General features: G+C 41.5%; 2 protein-coding genes across 4 annotated transcripts in view; both read right to left on the bottom strand.

The window, feature by feature from the left end:
* The window catches only part of LOC125760992 (protein tincar), a 97,603-nt gene extending 91,293 nt beyond the window's left edge, over positions 1–6,310 (bottom strand). Inside the window, exons 1-2 of one of the 2 annotated variants that reach the window (XM_049421704.1) lie at positions 5,537–6,310; positions 3,867–4,394 (exon numbers count right to left, since the gene is read on the bottom strand). The gene's annotated coding sequence lies outside the window, so the exon portion shown is untranslated. The remainder of the gene's footprint in view (positions 1–3,866; positions 4,395–5,536) is intronic. The other variant, XM_049421705.1, reaches the window with a different exon arrangement.
* An 8,039-nt stretch (positions 6,311–14,349) lies between these two features.
* Positions 14,350–19,781, bottom strand: LOC125760994 (exocyst complex component 4). Of its 2 annotated transcripts, none has more exons than XM_049421708.1 (9): positions 19,070–19,781; positions 17,642–18,362; positions 17,449–17,582; positions 16,514–17,385; positions 16,234–16,436; positions 15,941–16,139; positions 15,220–15,865; positions 14,942–15,148; positions 14,350–14,879 (listed from the first exon to the last, which is right to left on the bottom strand). In XM_049421708.1, the coding sequence occupies exons 1-9, from the start codon at positions 19,121–19,123 to the stop codon at positions 14,703–14,705; spliced, it is 3,213 nt and encodes a 1,070-aa protein (XP_049277665.1). In that variant the 5' UTR covers positions 19,124–19,781; the 3' UTR covers positions 14,350–14,702. The 2 variants fall into 2 exon arrangements, with proteins under 2 accessions (XP_049277665.1, XP_049277666.1); XM_049421709.1 differs by lacking the exon at positions 19,070–19,781 and adding an exon at positions 18,549–19,038.
* Positions 19,782–21,334: the final 1,553 nt, after the last annotated feature.

Below are 21,334 nucleotides of genomic sequence, written 5' to 3'. Positions count from 1 at the left end.
GCATTTTGTACACTTTCTTTGTAAATATAGATTATGAATAAATGAATAAAGAACGACAGTATATGGGCACGAATGCGCCTGAATGTATGCAATCTTTATACATTAAGAATGAATTAGACCGAGGGCAGCACACTTCAATGCCTGATGCAGCTGTTGATATAACGGCAGCTTAGCCTTTCAACAAACACAGTCGAACATTTGTGAACAGCTCCCGGTACGAAACATGTCAACGGGAGTTTAATAAGTCACATTTAAAGTGATGTTTCGATCGGCTTTATACCGGCATGCCTCTGTTTTCCGTTTTCCTAGCTTTCCTTTTGCCACGTTTGCTACCACGCCATTGCAAGCATTCCAAACGAGACGGAGCAGCCTTTTGCATCCGTGCACGAGCTTTTTTATGCTCATGCATTTGTTAAATTCCATGCCAACGATAATCCGCCTATCGAATGCATTTTCACGAACGGGACCTTCCCCTGCAACGCGGAGGTTTGGAAAAATCATTCGCCTCAGCGGACAAACATTGGATGGAAAATCGGCCTCTGCAACAAAGCTTACTGTCTGATAATGTACATACATGGTGGCACTTTTTAGTGAGCCTTCCGGGCGGCTAAAACATTTTGAAGTACACGTTTAAAAGCATGCTACCCCTATCGTTCAGAATGGGTTTGGAAGGTACCCGGATGGACAAAAGTACAATAAGAGATACAAGCGCACACACTCACGTACGATGCATTATTCCGGCGTTTTTGGAGCTTTGCTATAGAATTTGTTTCAGTTTTGCTTTGTGTCGCCCAATTCCCCCCATCTCCCCCATCTCCCCCCCCCCCCCCCCTTCCCCACGGTTGCATATGTTACGGGCCATTCGGTCTGTTATAATCCAAGCTCCAACCACAGCATCGACCGTAGGCTGTTGAATATGTTTTTGTTTTTTTGTGGTCCTTTCACACCGTGTAGCGTAGCTTTACTTTCCCAAAATAAGCCTCTGGCTAGGATTTAGCATAAACAGAAAAACTAGAAAACAAAATGGCAATCCTACATCGGTAAAGCCTTTTTCCCGGGGTGGGATGGAAAATACGAAATGCGGACTAATTAGTTTTTGTTAGGCAAAAGCAACAGAATCCAACAAAGGATATGTTAAATGGAATTAAATTGCTAACACTGGCGGAATACTGGAACGTAAATTGCTATTTTAGTTGAAGCTAATTTCCATAGAAATCGTTCAAACCAATAATCGGAAAACAAAAGCCTAAACGGTGGAACAAATGCAATTTGGTTTCGGTTCATGTGTGAGCATGGAAATGTGATGCTGTGTTTTTGTTATAATTAAAGTTTGATTTCATCCTACTATTTGGTTTACAAATTGATAGTTATTTAATAATAACTTTGTTTTTTTTTTCGTTAGAGAAAGACTTTTTTAGAATTCGTTTTTTTGTGTGTGTGTGAAATTGATATTATATTCACATTGCTGTAATATGCAATAAAGCCGTTTAATTTAAGACCTTCAATGTTATAACCATCAGCCATCCCATTATGCGGATTTCACTTATCGGCTGTGAAGATAATCATAAGCGCTCATTGCCAATCGTAAACTCCGGCTAATCCAGCGTGAAATCACGCATGAACTGCTAAAAGATGGAATACGCATTTTTAGGCCATTCACCCGCTACTGCTCATCATCATCATCGTCGTCGTATTATTATCGCAAGTAATATTATTGGGACTTTTTTTACCCCAATACCGGCATTCCCTTATCAGGAGCGATCCGATCGGCGTCTCACTGTGCTCCGAAAAAGTTCAGTAAGAAAATACAGAATAAAACTGAAGCAAAAGCCCACGCTTCCTCGGCCCTCGGCTGGGTAAATGGTAGCTAATGATGGTTGAAACTATGGCAAAAGAATGGAATAAAAAGAGCGAGAAAACCCACCCCCTCCCCATTGTAAGCCTACCGTGCTAGGGCTTTGTCCTTGCCGCTGGACGACGTGCTAATGAAACACATGTAAAAGTGCCGGTACGTGTTCGCAATAGTGAAAGCTTCAGTCTTTTTTTTCCTAACGCTTTGGCGCAGCTACTAGACTCCTTTTTCTTCCCATCCAAATGCCCCAACTACACGGATCGACCTTTTGCAATCTCTGGGACCAATTTCCCGCACGTGGAAAGATTTCACTAGCACGCGCGTCGGACATGGTTCTTGTTTTTTTTTTTGGTTGTTGCCCTCCTGTACCATCACCATCGTAGGCCTTTAGGCATTCTGGATGCTTTTTATGTGTTCGGGTGTTATTTTCCCTTTCAATGGAGCACGCCTAATCGTAACATTTTGCTTGTGACTCCTTTCATTTCCACACCACGCTCGGCTTTCCATTTGTACGGAATGGGGGTGGCAGGGGGGGGGGTTGGGGGTGTATTTTCCCAGCAAACATCAGACGGTTGAGAAGATTCGGTCTGACGTGTTGGACAAAATGCTAAGCTGTAGGAATGATGGTACATACCGAAGGGACTAGTTTTTCCAGTGAACTATTATCAGATGGCTTGGGAGTTTCAGAGGAAAAACAAAATATTTTTTCACATTATTTCATTTTGTTATTTAAAAAATGGATAAATAAATAGATTTATAGTTTTGTACAAAATTATATTTCAAGTATTAAACTTGCTTAAATTCATGCTTTTTCCAACAACCCACATTCACGTTTGGGTGAGCATTATTTTCTTCCTTGGCCAAAAAAAAAAAACGAAGAAAAGCTGATAGAATAAATTATTCAGTCCAATCAGTTACGGAATTACGCTGAATCGTCATCAGTCCGAACACACCACCAAAAAGGGGAAAATAAAAACAGCAACAATGACGGAGTGGCAAACACGGCTAGAATTAGCCCGATGGCCGTACGTTATTTTACGTGAACGATTCGGATGGACGCTGTTTACGAGATGATTGGCCACACCTGCGAATAAGGGACACTATTACTGTGGAAGTGGTTCTCCTAAGCTTTGAGATGGTAGCAGCATAATGAAGCATTAAGGAAGCTGACACTTCAGCAGAATGATAAAGAATTCTTGCTGATCGTGAAGGTGGGAGCCGTTTCTGACCTAATTATTAAGTGGGAGAGGAGTTGGTTTTTTGGATGTAGTAAATACTTCTGCTATTTGGAGATTAATGTGAGAATTATGTATTTGTCATGAACAAAAGCTTATCGTACTTATTGCATGACGTAAATGTCACCATGCACACTTCCATGCAATCGGATTGTAACGTATTAAAAGCATTGCAATACAATATTTATGATCGACTTTCGCATATAAAAACATCCACCACGTAATCGTGATGTGATTGAGCGGAAAATGTGTTCCGTGGCATAATTTACGACCGAAGTTGAAGTCAACCGATCGTTTCGCAGTTTAAAAATTTATCATTTTTCACACATACACATTTTCCTCCTCCATTTGCACCGTAAATGCAATACAATGGATGCTGTTGCATCCATGGAAGTGACAAACCTTTTATGTAATTGTAATTGGCAGTATCGATGGCGTTACACAAATGTGACCTTATCGAAAATGAATGAGAATGAGAATTTGAAACGTATTTTTATGGTTTACATTTTTGAATGGAGATTTGTGAACGGAGATGAATACATTTTTGTTGGCTTCCTATGGTAAATATGAATGATGCGATTATTTTAAGAAGCCTCATTAAAACGGCGCAATATTTCTTGTTTTTTCACTTCATAACTTCAGATAGAAATTGCATTAAATAATAAATTCAAATTTTGGGTACAAAAAATTTTAACCGAATAAAAATAAATCATTCAAATTGTTTAATGCGATAACAATTAACAACAATTGTAAATTATAAAATTATGAAATATACTTACTTTTCTGAAGCGTCCGTTATGGTAAAATCCGTAAAAATTGATATCTACCTTCACTCTTAGCACTTTGTTCACGCTTGACAAAAACACTTAAATTATAATTAAAATCTTCACTTTCGTTAGTGTAAACACTCTGGTTTTATTTTAAAAAATTTTTACTCATCACTTTCACACACACACACACACACACACACACACACACTTGAGGACATTAAGCACTTTTATGTTTGGAAAAGCTTACGCAAGAGAAGGACTTCAAATCAGACGCCCAAAAGTACACGAGTAAAAGCACCGTAGCCAGAAAAATTTATGTTTTCACCCACACTAATCCACTAATCATCACTTATCACTGTAAATTAATTAGATCGTAACTAACGCTAACTGCAACATGCAATTTGCACATTTCCGTATTTTGCACGGATTGCAACAAATCTTTCGTGTTTTTTTTTCACTCACATCCTTGATGACGCACGTGTTCGAGTGACGTTCTGCCTTCTAGCGGTTCCTTTAGAAGGTTGAGGTCTCTGCCACCTGCAAAAAGAGAAAATCGATTCCCCGAAGGTCAGCACCGGTACGGAACAAATCGCAAAGACACTCCGGCACACTTGACACAGAAGACACTCGGCATTCCCTTCCATTCCCCAAACACCGATAGCTAGGATCACAAACTCTTTCAACACAGTTGGCCACAATCAACATAGCAACGGTGAACGGAAAACCTCTAGCATAAAATACACTTTCTTCACTTTCTTCAGTCGAAAAACTCTTCCCTACTGCTGTGTGCAAAAGTGATCAGGTGCAACCGAGCAGAAAATGAAGCAACTTTTCAAACTTTTATGTGGTGATAAGAACTTTTTTGGTAAATTTAAGCGGGTTTTTTTTCGTGTGTGGAAAACTCCTTTTTTTATCTCCTTCGTTTGCACTAATTTACGATGCGGAAGGTTGAAATCTTCCACCCAAAAAACATGACTCAAACAAAACCCAGTACTTTGTTTGCGTTTTTTTTTTCGTTTCGGGGGTTTTCGGATTTTCCATCTTGGGTTGGGTTTGAAATTTACAAAGCATTTGCGTAATGTCTTTGCAATCCGCCGCCAAGCGTTATGTTTACGCGTTCGCGTAAATATTTTTCACCACTTTTTTGTTGTTGTTGTTGTGTTTTGTAATCTTCCACAATCACGTGCTGATGTTTTCGCGGCTTCCCCCCCCCCTGGGAGGGAAAACAGAAACGAAAAGATTCACAAACATTCGGCATTCAAACGACACAGCACATTACACGATATTCCATTTATATCCTCCTACACAACCGTCACACACACATACACCTTTGCACCTTGTTACCGCATCCGTTTTTTTTGTTGCTGGTTTTGAATGGTTGGTCAAGTCAGGGACACATTCTTTCGAATCGTTGCCAACAAAAATCGTTGCCAACAAAATTTAAAAAGCAATGTACGGATTGCCCCTTTAACAAACGGCCGTCCGCTGGAATCCTTTAATACGCCGTGACAAAATCGCGACGCACTCACACCTACAACAAGGGTCGCATCATTCACGTATCGGAAGGATGCGTACGATTCTGCACGGTTTTGGTTTTGGTTGTAGGAGCGCGCGCGCACACACACAGCCGGCAGTAGAAAAACCGGCAAAACCGGAGAAGCATCGAAATGTTCACTCACCCGCACACAACAACAAATACACACACACACACATGTGCACGTTTTTCCCGAAAGAGCACCACCTTTTTGGCTTGGTTCTAGAAAGGATGACGGAAATGTTGATGGGTTTGCGAAAATGCGCACTACAGCACTTTACGCCCGCTCACGAAGGGTTGCCGCAAACGAATGAACGAATGCGTACGGGAGTATTGCGGTGAGAGCATAAAACATCGCACGAGCCGCACAACGAGTGTGCGTTGTTTACGGATGGACATAATTTTTGATATCTTTTTGGTGTTGGAGGGCATTTTACATATTTTTTTTCTAATGTTTTTTTTTCCATTTTTTGCGTCTTAAGAACGGGCCAGGTCGAACCAAGACTTATTTTGACCACGTTACAGGATAGTCAGTTCTTGCTGCGAGGGGACGCGGTCCGGATGGGATTTGATACCCGGTCCTATCGGGTGGAACCGACCCCGTTTATCTCATATTCCACCGAGTCGCCCCACCATTTAAGATATTTCTATATATAAAAATAAAAGAAAATTGCCATTTTGTAAATACGGGTAATTTATGAATTTAGACAACAATCGTTACACTTTAAATTTTGCAAATTCTAATTAAATTATTCCATCATTTCTAACGGATGTTATCAATTTAATATGCTAAATCTTTAGCTGCTGTCCGTCTATATAAAATAAATTAAAATTTTTAGGTTGGTTTTCGATAGAGAAACGTTCATACAGAATAGTTAATGTTTTTTTTTACTTAAACAAATTTGTTTCGAAAGTTCTTGTACTATTTCGACATGAAACATGTCTGCTTTGAATATAAAATAATTTAATATAGGTCTTATGTCCTTGTAGAATATTGTTGTGAACATGCACTGCTTCTCCAGCTCAATGTAGACGCTCGCTCCAGTTCTTATTCTCTTCTTCGCTCTTCAGCTGCGATGCGATGTTTTTTTTACTTCGGGCAACTTGGGCCCGACTGCTCAAATTGTTCTTATGCTTCGCATGCTTACCGCACATCTCCCTCATACATAAAAGCATCGGTTGCTGTCGGTAAACAAACCGAAACGCCACGGACGAGCCGCCGGTTTTCTAAGCCGGGAACAACTCACAAACAACCGCCTCGTTGCTCTTGGGACGGAAAAACGGACGGCGTATATCTCTTTGTTTTATGCTGCTTCTACTTTCGCTTCTTGCACTCTTGGTCGATTATAGAGCACGATAGCATCGGGACCATGCCACCCACTATCTAGCACCCCTCAAAACACCCTTGGCCAGTTTTCGCGCGAAGGGAGTTCAAGTTCATGCGCATTCATTCTGCATTTGCATCCTGCCGATATTGTTAAGGATATAGGCGAATGGTAACCCGATGAACACTACGTTCAATACGAAGGGCTATTGGAACGGTGTTACAGCGAGTCCAAGCGAAAGGCGCGGAACAAAAGTGGTCAGGAGCACGATTTGGAGTGAAGTTTTACGGGGGCGGCGAGAATTTTACCATCTGTTAAAACGTGTCGCTGATTTGGTTAGTCCAACGGGGGATGAGGGAGGATTTTTCAGCTACTTTTTGTTCTAGACTGTGCTGGATGCGAACAGGATGATATACCTATTTGCATATGCATTAACCAATCAAAATGAGAATGAACGTTGTGGAAATCTGCGGAACCAAAATCTGGATTCGATCGAATGGTAAACTATGAACAAAGTGTACAAAAACAAAAAAAAACGGGGGATTAATTTACTTCAACTATTGAAGTGAAGTTTGATGTAGTGGTATGCGTACTTTTTTTTTGCTGATGTGTGATATATGCAAGTGTTAAATATGCAATAGAATGCATAAATGTATCTTGGCATTTTGTGGATTGTTTTTTTTATATCTTCCCTATCCCGAATATTCGTCATCCTTCGTTATCCTAAAAATGGAGTAATTTGAATTTTGAAATTGCGTTGTTGTTTGTGAAATAAATAAAAAAATAAATTTTATTTTTTAAATAAACCCGATTCTCTTTATAATACTCAAAAAAACTAAATATTTTTTAGTTTCTTCTTTTGTTTTGTTCTTAATAGCTACTTTAGTGCTATGCATCATCTCGCCTAAATGTAGGCAATGCTTCCTACTTTTTGTTGGTTTATTGTACTTAGAGTACTAAACCGTAAATTTGCAAACTTTTTATAAAAAAATTCAATAAATTTGCTTTGGATAAGAATAAGAAACTCAGCCTGGTCGTCTTACTGAAAAACATCACACAATTGAGTTTTTAAATTCCATTATTGTTTGCGGAATATAAAATGGATTTTAATTTGTAAATAAATTTAATGCTTTTTATAATACTCAGTAGAGTAAAACAAATCAATGAAATTTTAAGTTTCTTCTTTTGTTTTGCCCTTAATGATCTCTGTTAGTGTTCTGCTTCATATCGCCTAAAAGTATGCAATTCATCCTGCTTTTTGTTAGCTCACTGCACTTACAGTACTAAACCGTAAGTTTGCAAACTTTTTATAAAGAAATTTCAATAAGTTTGCTTTAGAGAAGAATAAGAAACCCAGCCTGGGAATAAGAAACTCAGCAGCTCAGGTGTCTTACTGAAAAACATAGCTCAATGCGCGTGCATCGCACTTTTGCAATAAGGAATCATGTGCCATAGCCATGATTCCCACGAATAATTACGCATCAATTTTTTCCTCCACTCAATTGTGCGCCATCACAATTTGATTGATTCAGGATGAAAAAAAAAAACACTGTACCACATGCAACACAAACTCTTTCACATTTCTTGGGCTTCATCCTGTGACCGAGTAAATTGTGCTGAAATGTGCCAAAAGTTTTTCAACCCCTTCTGGCGCTCTGCCCAGAAAAGGGATTCTGTTACATTCTCTCGGAGCGTACGAAAATTGCCCAAAAACGAAACGCGACCACATCAATTACCATCCCGCGTTTCTCACAACCCTTCAGCCCCGTTTTTGGACGTTTTTGAGGAAGTTCTTGTTGTTGTTTGACGCAAGATATGCGATGGCTTCCCGCGCTTTGAAGGTTCAGATTACATCTCGAATCCCAGGTTGTGCCAGGTGCCGACAACATTACTGTCCGTTCGTTGATGCGTATAATTGAACCGAATGTTCCCTTCTCGGCGTTCGGTTATTAACCATTCCTGATGACATCTTTCATCCTCACACATGGTGCTGTGGAGTTCAAACCGATAATTGTCACTAATTATTAGCTATGCAATGGGCATGCAGGTTGCCTGATTTAATTACAGATTTTGCTTGCCAAAAAGGGAATGAACACATGAATGAATTTCAGCACATTTAGCATCGACAGGGTCTGCACTCCACGTGTCCATGCTCTTCCCGTTCCCGTTATGTTGGATTGAGTTCAAAAATAGTAGGTCAACAGCAACCTCCCAGTTTACGTAACACGCGTCCCTACGGGAGATAAGACACCGTTTCGAAAGAATGTTCCATGCAGAATACACTTGTCTGGAAAAGTGGCATTTCTTGTTTTTCGTATTTTTTTTTTCATCCTTTACTTTGGTGACAAATACCATTTCCCTCTGGAGGGATGACTTCGACACATTTTTACCTTACCCACTTTGTGTTCGGGTTTCGCACCCAGGTAAGTTACCGTTTTTTTTCCCGTGACCCTTTTTTGAATTTCTCTTCTACGCCACAACAAGCTGTAGCTTCTTCACGGGTGGCTTTTGTGTGTGTAAATGCGCAAATGAATGCGCATTTTCGTGTGTCTTCTCAGATGAAAGCCGGTTCTAACTTCCGCTCTAGTTATTAAAAGAACTCCTCAAACACGTGCAGTGTGCGTACCTTAACACGTGGAGTTGAAGTTACACTTGCAAATTTGTGAAACGTTTTGGTAGAAACAAAAAAGACAAAACTGAGTAACAGAATTGTGCCACATCCCTAAAAGCTGGCACAATGGATGCTCATGATTGCATGGAGGATGGATTTAATTAAAATGTTATCAACGTCCTGAGCAACAGTAAAGTGGTGCAAAGTGGTCGTTTGCACGAAGCTTTCATGAGCAGAGTGCACAAGAAGAAAAAAAAGGTGCATTATTATGCACGACGAGTTCCCGATCGTGTGTACTCTGTGCCCCCAGTACACTGGACCGTCTCATTTGATTTCATGAAGTTGGTGAAAGATAATGTTTAAATTATGCCCGACCGGCGGTGGATCCAGAATGAGATGTTAATGTGTACGCATTATCTCACCCATTTTCTTTTCGTGCATTTTCCTATCTGGTTTGGAGTGGTTTTTCCTTTTTTTTTTGTTCTTGTATTATGTTCAATCTTTCTCACATGGGAAATGAATTCAAAAGGAAGTTCTTCTCTCATTTTGTTGCTTTAATATCACCTCAAGAGTTTATTTGTTTCCTATTTAATGTGTAGCAGGTATAGAACGCTATTCACATTTCCTTTTCGTAAGTTATTTTTCGTGCAGAGCAAGGTGTTTGCCTGGTACGAAGTGAAGCACTACGGCGTAACATTGCCATCAAACGTATTTATTTATGATCGACCAAAAAACCCACATTTGACACCTGCTGTTTTATGGCATCGCATGGTCAACTTCAAACGTTCTTATCCTTGCACACTGTTCAACAATCTGATACAGGCCGACATACACCTAAGCAAACGCGAAGGACTGTATGAAGCACCTTGCCAAATTTGATCAACGGAAAAGGTAAACAGCAGTAAATAGCATTGGTGGCAAAAAAAGGCAAAGCCCACAAAGAATCGATCCGATCACATAAAAAGAACCAGGACCAGGGGCTGTTAGAATGGAACATATTTTACATGTTTACGTAGGATCACCGGTCCTTCCGATTGTGCGTGCAGATAACGCGTCAAGCGGAGCAGCAAGCAGCAGGTCAAAATTCAGGATCTTTCGAAGTATTTCTTAGAGGTACAAACATACGTACGAACACGAACCTCCATGCAAGGTTATTTATTGGTTTTGAAGCAATTTTTGCAACATACGAAAAAATATGCACAATTTTTAATATGCTGGTACATCAGTGGTATGACGGCGCAAACATAAAGTGCGCTTTATTATTACGGAGGAGGGAGCGTGAATGTAATAATTGCACTCTCAATTGATTCTCGTTTGCACGCTTTCTCGTCACGGTGTTAAGGGTTTTTTCGGGTGTTACGATGAATCCCCTTTCGTTTTGGTTCTAATAATTGCTTCATTTTTGTGTGTTATCGGTAGGGGATGGTCGAGTTGCTTTGAAGGGTTGCAGAGAAAGTAGGAGACTGCACCAGGGAGGGTAGGGAGTAGGTAGGTGAAATGTGACACCACTCTGGAATGATGTTTTGACACCAAGAAGCAATTTGTTTTCCTTCATTATGTGCACTTTCCATTATGAACATGGAAGGGTTCTCGGTTTCATTAATTTCACTTGGTGGTGATAAATTTGAAGGAACCAGGGACAAAAATCGAACTCTATTGAAGCATTGGAAAATACGTTTGAAAGTTTATTGATAAGTTTGAGCATTTGATAGCGATTTATAGCAAGTTTGAACGAAGGATACATTGAGCCTAAATATATGCAATGTGTGTGTGTTATCTTATTAGCCGCCTCATTACATCCAATAAGCGTTCATTTGCATACTTCCAGGCGCAACGAAAATTCGATTTGCGATCGCGAGATTTCACGCGGAAGGAAATAATTACGCTTAAATAAAAAGAATAATCATCTTTTAAAATAAACATTGTTCCTACAATGAAAAACGAACTGCAAACGAATAAATCATGAGTGTCAAACCTTAAAAAAATAGTTTTTTACACTTTTTTTGTAAAACAAAAAAACATTGAAAACAAAATCTGCAAAAATGAAGAGTTAAATATAAATTATTCGATATTCCGTTGTGAAAGTTCTGCCCTTGACAACGTCGGTAGAGGGACAGAAAGGGAGTTGCATAAATTTTCTTCAACTACAAAAAAGGAAGGTGAATAAAAAATTGTGAGCAAACAGAGGAAAAAATCGCAAGTAGATTGAAAAACAAAAAAAATCTCTACCACTCAACCTTCAGAAAGGTATTTGTGTGCGAGCTATGATTAATGTAAAATTTATTTCCTCTTCCCTTCATGCGCGTTCCGTTTGCAACGAGTTCCGGTTGTTGATTACCGGATCGGTTGACGGATGGACAGACTTTGTGGGCGACCGCCAGGTGGAAATATTAAACCATCCGTCCTGCGTCGCGCACAAAACCCATCGTCGCGAATCACTGGGCAGCTGGGGAATGGGAGTTCGGTTGGTTTCTCAATGTTTGCAAAATTTTCCCTGCATTTCCGGCTTTTCTTTTGCGCTTCATCTGTTACGACTCTTGTTCCCGGGTGGGTGGAGGAAAACGAGGAATGGATGGGAAAAAGGAAATCAAACCAACCTGTTCGATTAACAGTAAATCAACACGGGGAATTCATTGGTGACCGAGCGGTGTAAATACTGGACCGGATGGGATGGAAAGCATGTGCAGCAATGCGGTTGATGAGTGCATTCAGGGAATGGATTTCGTATTTATTCATAAATCAATCATAAAACAGATGATTTTCCTGCTTTCTTTCGCAAATATTTAACATTGCATAAAGGTAGGCGGTATGGAGTTCGGGAAGCAGTCAAAGGAGGAATATTTTTTATAAAAATAATCTTTTATGTAGTTAAATTTATGCACAACCATCTTCCATCGATGAGGGGACGTTGTTTTCCCGACCCATTCCAACACTTGTCGTGAATGAAAAATTATAACACATTATTCATTTTATCATATTCATCTCAAGTTTCGTACCTTAGCCTTATTTTGCTCCAACTGTTTCAATCCCATCAGATCAAACCCCCATAGAAATAGGCAGCGATTGTTCATACCAACATGTTTCCTTCCTTTTTGGCAGGGCTTAGCTTAGCTGCTTTGGAGTGTTCCCTTACACTTCAACATTGTTTCTTTACGCGAAAAACAACCACATCGTTTCTTTCCTACATTGCTTAAAGTCAATAGGGGACGAGGTTTCTTTAGTCTCTGAAAGAAAAGCACCGATAAAAATTGTGTGTGAAATCGAGCAAAAGATTTGCGAAAAACATGTAACATTTGGTCGGGAAAAAATGTCTACAAATCTACGTTACGTAGATGATTTATGATGAGTTTTAGCCGACAAAGAAAGAAGCCAAAGTGACCGTCGAAATTTATAAAGTGAAGATGGAAAAAATAATAGAAAATAGTTTAAAAAATTTCATCACATCACTGACCTTGACAGTTGAACTAAATAAAATCCTTTGCTGGTACAGCTTCCATCCAGCAAAGCAATGGCAAAATCTTACACCGTGTGGTCAGTGTGGTAGTGTAAACAAATGTTAAAGTCTCAACTTTTCGATTTGGTTTTCCACCAAAAAAACTCGATGTAAATTTCTTCTCCCCTTTTCTTGACTTCTGGCTGGCGCAATCGTCAACGTTCGTCACACGCTGTGTGCCTTGGATGCGCTTCCGTCTTTCTCCCTCTCTCGGGTTGTGTGTGTACGAGGTGATTTCGTGCCATTGTTTACAAATCCCACCCCGTATGACGGGGAGTAAAACAAGCAGAATCGGGAAAACGCGCAATCTTCCCATCTGGAACACGCAAAGTTGAATCACAGCATTCACTTCCGAAACTTAAACTTAACACGCCCGGGGGAAAAGGTGGTCTTCGGATGGATTTATTTGCTGTCTAGGTGCAGATCGATTCAATTGTCCTGTTTTGATTTCAGTTGTTGAATTTGTTTATATTTGTCCTATATACTGAATAGTCGGTCAGTTCGCACCACAGTGTACGGGCGCTGCGTTGCGGATGGGGAGGTTGAAAACCCATTGGGGAGTAAACTAGAAAGACAGCTGTTTACGCTGTGGGAACGGAAGATTTTCGAATGTTATTTGCATTGGGAAAGAGAGGGAAAACAGAAATGTTTTACGGTTAGCATCAGCATAAACTTAATGTTGATTAGCTTTGCGAGCCAAAATAAATTGATCGTTATTCGATAAAGTTAAATTGTTATCATTTACCAAGGAAAATAAATAATTTGAAACAATCTGGAAATGGTGATATGCATTGCTTAACTAAACGTAACAGGATGTGTTTGGAAATTTTTGATAGCAAAAAAAAACCTCTTTACTACAAGCTCTACATGGAAAAATACGCTACCTGTTAATAGCAAGAGTTTTAGCACAGTGGGAAGATTGAGCCTTCCTTTCTTTTTATGAACCCCGCAATGGTTAGGTACCATTGCCTGGAATAACGAACAGTAGCGTCACTATGCACGCTGCAAAGCTACTAATAGTTGCTTGTATGATACGTGTCGTTTCCCTAACAAGCCTGCTTAACTGCACCAGTGGCACAAAACGCATCAAATTCAAATTTTCGACTCATATATCGACTCAGTTTCGGCGGGTCGAAAATTTTGACAACTCCATACATGGTGAGTCGAAACTGCTGCCGGTTAGCAGTCCTGTTTCGACTCACCTTTTTGATCTTTTTCACCATGGTGCTTTTCATAGGCTTTCGGAATCTGTGCCGCGCGCCAGTAAACGCACCGGACTTTCGTTGTCCTTCTAGTTCACGGCTTTTCGTGCGGCCAGATGAAGTTGATCGCATAGTGCTTATTTTACCGCAACACTTTTAAATGAAACTGTACAGCTAAGCACTTCCACTTTCGCTTTGCTTTGTTGACATGAACGCTCACCATAACATCGCGGTAATGTCACAGCTCTGGTGAAGAAACTTCGTTTGATACATCAATTCACCATAGAGTTGAGTCGAAAATTTGAATTTGTGCCACTGGTGTGCTAAAGGTCTGGTACAACCTTTGGCCATACCTACACACACGCGAACGCAAAAGCAGCGTTGATCGTTCTTTTTAACGTTTTTTTTTTGCTTTCCTATCGCGCACAAGCCTTGCAATGCCATTTGTTACTACTAACACCACTGCAGCGTACTTTGCCCAACGTAAGGCCATACATTCATGCTTACCCAAGAAAACAACAAGTGGTGCGATTCGGAACGTTTTTGGTGCTACGCTAAACAAACGCACTCCTATACATACATGCTAGTTTCTAGGCGCGGCAGTAATTGCTAGTAAACAATTGTATACGCGTTCGGGGTTTTGTTACCCGCCACTACAAACACTCCAAACTAGTGGCGCATTAAACAGTCACGCCAAGTGCCGGTTTCGTGCCGAGCAGATCGGAAAGCTTCTGCTGGTAGGTACCGACAACGGCCGGATCTACGATACCACGATTCCGGAAGATCAACTGCAGCGCATTCAGATATTGCATCTCCGTAAACTGAGCACCCTTTTCCACGATTGATGTGAGAATTTCCTGAAGTGTATAAAAACAGTAGTTAGAGAACGTTGTATCGCTTAATGGTAAGAGATTGTTACCTCTGGATCTAGGTAGAACATTTCGTAGAAGGAACGTGCATAATCCAGTGCGACTTCCCGCGAAGCGGTAATGCTGCTTAACGTTTGCTGTAGAGCCAATGCATTCCGGCACATTCGCTGTACGCCCGAATGATCGATGTACTCCATGGAGTTGGCGGCCATGATAAGGATTCGCGCCGCCAGATGTGCCAGTCCTTCGAAGACGTACTGTAAAAGAGCGCGTTCAAACATATGTTCAGAACATTCTCTCTTAACTTAACAGAACATAGTTAACTTACTTTAGTTTTCCTCGGATGCAATGTTGAACTCAGTGCCTCGTCCATGTCCGATAGCACCTTCGTTAGCTTCAGCACCTTTGCGTCCGGTTCGAGCGAATCGTTCTTGTTCGGATTGTTTGCCTTGTAACGGTCCGAGGGGCTCGAACGGAGATAGTGGAAACACTGTACACGCACCTCAAGATGTAGCACCAGCAGACAGGTGTTGGCCAGTTCCTCAAATTCCAGTGCAAGATTGATGAGCACCTTAATCATGCCATCCTTTACGATAACCGGACTGTTCACGATCGTTGCTGTGCCCGCTGGTGAAGGTGAACCGGGCGTTGAAACGGGTGATGCTGTTACCATTCCGTTGACGATCGGTTTCTTCAACTCCTGGGCAAACTCCGTTATACGGCTCGCAAACCATTCCATGCTTTCCTGCAGTATGGCTAGCTCCTTCAGTACGCCCACATCGGACAGGATCTCTTGCTGTGAGATACCACCTTCGCCAAGATTGCTTGTCAGCATTTCTGCTTCGCGCACGTTACGTTGCTGAATCTGCGTTGGACTTTCTTCCTCCGAAGGTTCCGTTTTGATTAGGCGCTTTTGCTGCAACTGCCTATACCGAGCGTTCGATGATTTCAAATCCGTCCAGTTCGGTAACGATCTACGGTTGAGGTGAGTTAGGTTAGTAAGAGCGGGCTTGGGATTAGATTTGTTTGTTGTTGGAGGAAATACATACTTTAAGAAACGCGTAATATCATCATCTTTAAGCCAGGCGACACTGTATATTCGTTTATCTTCGGTTTCCGGTTGGACAATGCCTCGGTATGCGGCCTGGCACGTCTCGCGGTACGTCTTAAGGAGTGAACAGACCATTTTTAACAATTCATCAGAGTAGGTGGGAAGATCTTGGATGAGTTTCTTCGTTTCGGCAATTCCTGCAAATGCGACGACATTAACAATAAAAACATGTTTAGTAGAGGCATGTTGTCTAAGGTAAAAAATGTGCATCTAATCGGAACGATCACTAACGATTCTCTACGATAAGAGTGTTTTGCAGGAGAGGACGTGTTAGGCTGAGTCGCTTCATTTCCTCCGGGCTGATAATGGTTCGCCAGGCATCCTGGGCTTTTGAAAGCGATTCAATCGTTAACTGTAGATTTCGATTGTGACCACGTGCCAGATAAGCGTCCTTTACATAATTCGCCAGGAACGTATTCAAACTGCACGGTTGTCTGTAAATTGAAAAATAAATGTATCGGTGATTCATCATGGCACAATTTAACTTCCCAAAGGCACCGTTCAAACGTACCCAGACTTGCATTTCATAAAGCTTTCTATCTCCTGGATGTATCCCATCAGCGGTAGATAGATTTTTCGCACTAACGATGCATCAGCGGGACAAACTAACGCCCGTTCACGCTTTCGTCGCTCGGCAGCAGCAGCACTATCCTTGCCACCGAAGTAATACGGCTGGTGCTGATGGAAGCTACTGTTCAGCAAATGGGACGAATTAGCACTGACAGCAGAACTGTTTAGCAGCGTATCTTCCTTCGGTGTACTGTTCGACACGTTCGATAGATTGCGCCGATGTTCCTTCGGCTGGCCGGGTTCGGCTTCCGTTGCTTGTGATCCTCCGGCATCCGCCGTGTGGGACGATTTGTCAAAGCGGAAAAGTAGCTTCTTTCCCGGCGTTTTTCTACGACTAAAGAACGCATTCACATTGGTGGACTGTTCGGCGAACTGACCTCGCAATAGCAGTGCTTCATCACCACTGTCGTTCTGAATGTCCAAATAGTCGGTGAGCACAAGCTTGAGGACGGCTTGCGCCTGTCCCCAGTACTCGATAATGTCGTAAGGTTTCACTTGCGGAATGTTGTATCGTTGTATGACGTTGCCATAGTTACGGAGCGCTTGCTGGTGCGCGTTGGCGATCAGTTTAAACTGCCTAAACACCAGATCGAGCAGTTCGAGTATTGGTACCGGTTGGGCAGGTTGAGTCGGATCTGTATTTGATGCTCCAGAGGGCGTTCCATTGCAGGCAGCCACTGTCGTAGATGATGGCGTGCCAGTAACACCGAGTGCTGGCTGTTGCGTCTGCGGTTGATGCTCCAGCGAATTGATGTGCTGAGTGGATTTGGTTACGATAGCTAGTAGTTCGCTTTGCATTTGTACTTTTATTGACTGCAAGAGAAGGGATCATAAATAAAGGAATGTCTCGAAAGCTGTAAAACATCTTCAACTTACCTCAATCGATTCAGGCACTTTCTGTAACAATGCAAAGCATTCAACAATTATACTCAGGAAATACGACGAATTGACATCAGGATCTAGCAGTTCCGTATCTTCGATTATTTCGCTCTTATCAACATCCAAAAATCCTGCAAAAGAAGTTTTTCGTTAATAGAATGTAACGTGAATCGCCACCCGGCATGCGTACCATTCTTGGAGATCTCAAACAAAGCTTTACGCGCTTTCGTGTTGGCTTCCACCCGTTCTGCCGAGCGACGCAAAACGTTGCGCTGGAACGGTGATGATCCGGCCGCGTACTGACTGTTGCGCCCGGATGCTTGACGCTGAAAACTCTGCAACACATCAGCCGTGCTGGACACATACAGGTGTTTGTTCAACTCTTCCAGCAGCTTCCCATAAAGCTGCTGGCGGCGGTTTTGAAAATCTTGCCGCAGATCATTTAACCCTTCGACACCCTTCAACTTTCCGTCCGTTGTTTCGATCGAAGCCATCAGCAGCTTGGTGGCGTGTAGGTAATGTTTCTTCGCCATGTAAGCAGTCAGCTGTGTCGGCACTTTCCGGATGTCGGTGATTTGATCCAACATCTCCAGCACGTACTTATGCTGAATGGCATCGGTGTACAGTTTCTTCAGTTCATCGCGGCGACAGCGCAGCAACTGTTTGCAGGACTGGAGATTCTCTTTAACCACCTGTATCCGTTCCCGGGAGGCCGTAACTTCGGTCGACACCTTGCCGAACAGCTGCATAACGCGCGTAAGATCGCCATCGCTTCGTGATACGAGTTCGTTTAGACGCTGATCAGTTTTCCGAAACTCCCGTTCAATTTTATGCTTCTCCCGTTCGCGCTGCTCGTTTGTTTCACTGGCATCGAGGGTTTTTATCACAGAAACTAGCAGTCCGCAACCGCTCTGGAAATGGGAAGCAGAGAAAAAGTATTATCAAATGGTTTGCGACGTACATTCAACGGATCCAACATAAGCAGCCATTTATCTTATCGGCTTCCGTTGTTCGTTGAGTGGTCTGCCCCCAAAAGATGATGTCACTAGCTGTACGGAACACGGAATGTACTGGCACTGTCGACGTGTTTTGCTTACCATCTTGCTTCTAACGCTCGTAGTTTGATGTGAGGCCAATATTCCTCACTCAAACAACTACCCAAAAAAGGATATGTTAGCTATTACAAAACTAGGAGAACAATCGACACAAAAACTAGCGTATTCGTCATAGAAATTCCACTGTTATGATAATAAACAACACTCTCATCGAAAACTGCATGTGTGCATTTGACAGCTACGGTGCGTGAAGGTAGCCCATTGGTGCTGAACCGTTTGTTTTCGTTTCGCGCATCGTGCTGTATCGCTCACTTCAACGGTATCTAACGGAATGCATTCTTCTATTGTTGGCCTATTTTGGCTTTGGCCGAGATGACGCACCATCAGCCAGCCAATTGATTGATTGCCACCCACTATAGAAAATAAACACAGCATCGCTTTTCGAAAACTTTTCAATACGCTTGAAGGGAAGATTTTCACACGAGACCTTTAATTTGCAAGCGTATCAGAGGGCAGCAGTACCTAGATAATCATACATCGGATGGTTAAATCTTGATATTTACCGTTTCTTTGGTATATTTGACTCCTCGCGGAGGTTTCACTGGCGGAGAATCCATTGAACGAAAACAAACGCAAGTGCAGGATCACACCCCAAGCAAAAAGTTTCGACTTGTCAAAAGCAAATGCCGGAATGTCTCCCTCTAAACAGTATCCCGTGCCTGCTCGCACTTACACTGAGCGAGAGTCGGTCAGAAAGCTCGAGTCGTGTCTGATGAGTTTTCTCATGCCGTTCGCTTCTCTTGGGTTATGCCCTCTTGCTCGTACTCACGCTCGTTCTACCGTCGATACAAAAGTGTACAATCCGAGCGGTTGTCAGACTGCTCCAAACACCAACAACACCAACAAATGCATTGGTTTACAACAACAAATCAAAGCTATCCGAATTGTTTGCGGGATCGTATACAGAATCGCTGATGAATCGCTGTACATTTGTTTTCCTATTTTTATTAATTATTATTAACATAATTATTAGTTCATATTATGAGAGGCGAATGCACCAAGACATCATACAAAAATAAAACAACAGCTCATGCTCATGTGTCGAAGCTGTTGCTGTTTTGTACCACGATTTTGTTATGAGCTAATAGACGTTTTGGGCGTTGGAGTCCGATTTGAATATACGACCGTGAAATAAAGAACCATCAAAGTACTAGTTCGTCATATGCTCACACTGCAGAATTATCCCAACATTTGTATCATGCGTATACGTCGTATCATATGAATGGAAGCATATGCATGGTGACCCCAATGATTCAAACGATATTTTTATCTTAAGGAATGTATGCATGGCTTGTCGTCAAATGATCAACTGATGAAATAATGCGCAAACTATTTGTGACAAGGCGTTCTGAAGAACGTACCACAGCTTCACACGGTTGTGGAATAATAGTCATAACAGATTGAACAAAACAATTAAAACAACATTGGAATTGATTGTGAATTGGAATATATACACACAGCTATGTTATGTTAATGTAGCTCTGTTTATGTTTTATAACATATTTTTGAACACGTTACAGCTTTCTTTGTGTTGTGAAAGATAAACAGCTGTATCAGTTTAATATGTCTAATAATTCTATTTGCATTTCTCTTAATACAAATCGATTGCGTGGCCAGTGTTCCTCGAAGCATTCTTCTAATGCTTGTCTTTGCCGGCCAGAGTTGCTGATCACAACATTTCATTTGCCATCGATCCTTTCATTGAATTGCTCATTGCATTGCACCAGCTAAGCCCGTGAGCCAAACTGTTTCTGTAGGATGCGACCGTAGCGACACTTCCTGGAAAAATAATATTAAGTACAAAACATATCACAACACAGCTGAACGTAACACACGGAACATTCTCTAGCGTTCTCTTCTTACCAGCGCAATCGATGCCGTGCAAAAGATGCTCAGGCACTTTAAATAAAAGGCGCATGTAGAAATTCAAACGCAATGAAACATTTAACAGTGCACTGTACATGAACGTACTTCGCGACATCTGTAATGATCCTATTCAGTATCAAGCAATAGCCAAGAATATGTACGATTGATAATGTTCTGGTATGGCTTTGCATATTAGATGTCACGAAAGCCTACAAAAAAGGTATGTTTATTGTAATAACAAACCCATACATAATTCAACAAATATCATTGTAAAATCCTCAAAATAAAGCTACGTAAAAACGGTCCGTGTGCGAGGATCGCCATTCTATGTTCAAAAATAAAAACACTCGTACAAAAAACACCAACCTAAAAATCATTATCGTTCAGATCAGTGCTCAACATAACAGAACAGCTGATGGTTTATGACGTCATCGATCGGAACTTCGTTCGAGGCACTGCACGTAGAACAAAACCTGGTCCGTATCAATCCTTTTGGCGCCAAATTGTTGGTACCATCGGTTCGCGGACGCTTGAAACACCACGGTAAATTGCCTCCAAATGTAAGTCTGGGATCGATTCCCGATATTTCCTACCATTACTATCTTTACAGAAAACACACATGGGCGAGCTGGCAATATCACTCCAGTATATGACTATCATACTTACCCTTGCGCACATCGCGCGAGGATACCCTAACCTTAAAATAATAGTACGGTCTAAATCCTATACCACTAGTCAAAACGAAACAAACCGACAAGCCATAGGCAGAACGAACGAACGAACGCGATGCAAGACACACCAGCGCAGAACAGAACTCGCGAATCGAACAAATTGTAGAATAAGCAGGAGCAAGCAAGAGAAAAAAAAGACGATCGACCGCCACACATAGAAAAAAAGTAATA

Source organism: Anopheles funestus, chromosome 2RL (genome assembly GCF_943734845.2).
Source record: "Anopheles funestus chromosome 2RL, idAnoFuneDA-416_04, whole genome shotgun sequence".
Taxonomy (NCBI): domain Eukaryota; kingdom Metazoa; phylum Arthropoda; class Insecta; order Diptera; family Culicidae; genus Anopheles; species Anopheles funestus.
Note: the sequence above shows the minus strand (reverse complement) of the source record. Positions and strands in the feature narration are given on the sequence as shown.

What these genes read in the sequence shown, in the direction of transcription:
- LOC125760994 (XM_049421708.1), bottom strand. Translation starts at nt 19,123, where the DNA reads ATGGATTCTCCGCCAGTGAAACCTCCGCGAGGAGTCAAATATACCAAA. An exon ending in AAGTGCCTGAATCGATTGAG is followed by an intron (nt 17,386 to 17,448) that starts GTAAGTTGAAGA and finishes CTTCTCTTGCAG; the next exon opens with TCAATAAAAGTACAAATGCA. An exon ending in TGTTCTACCTAGATCCAGAG is followed by an intron (nt 14,880 to 14,941) that starts GTAACAATCTCT and finishes TATACACTTCAG; the next exon opens with GAAATTCTCACATCAATCGT.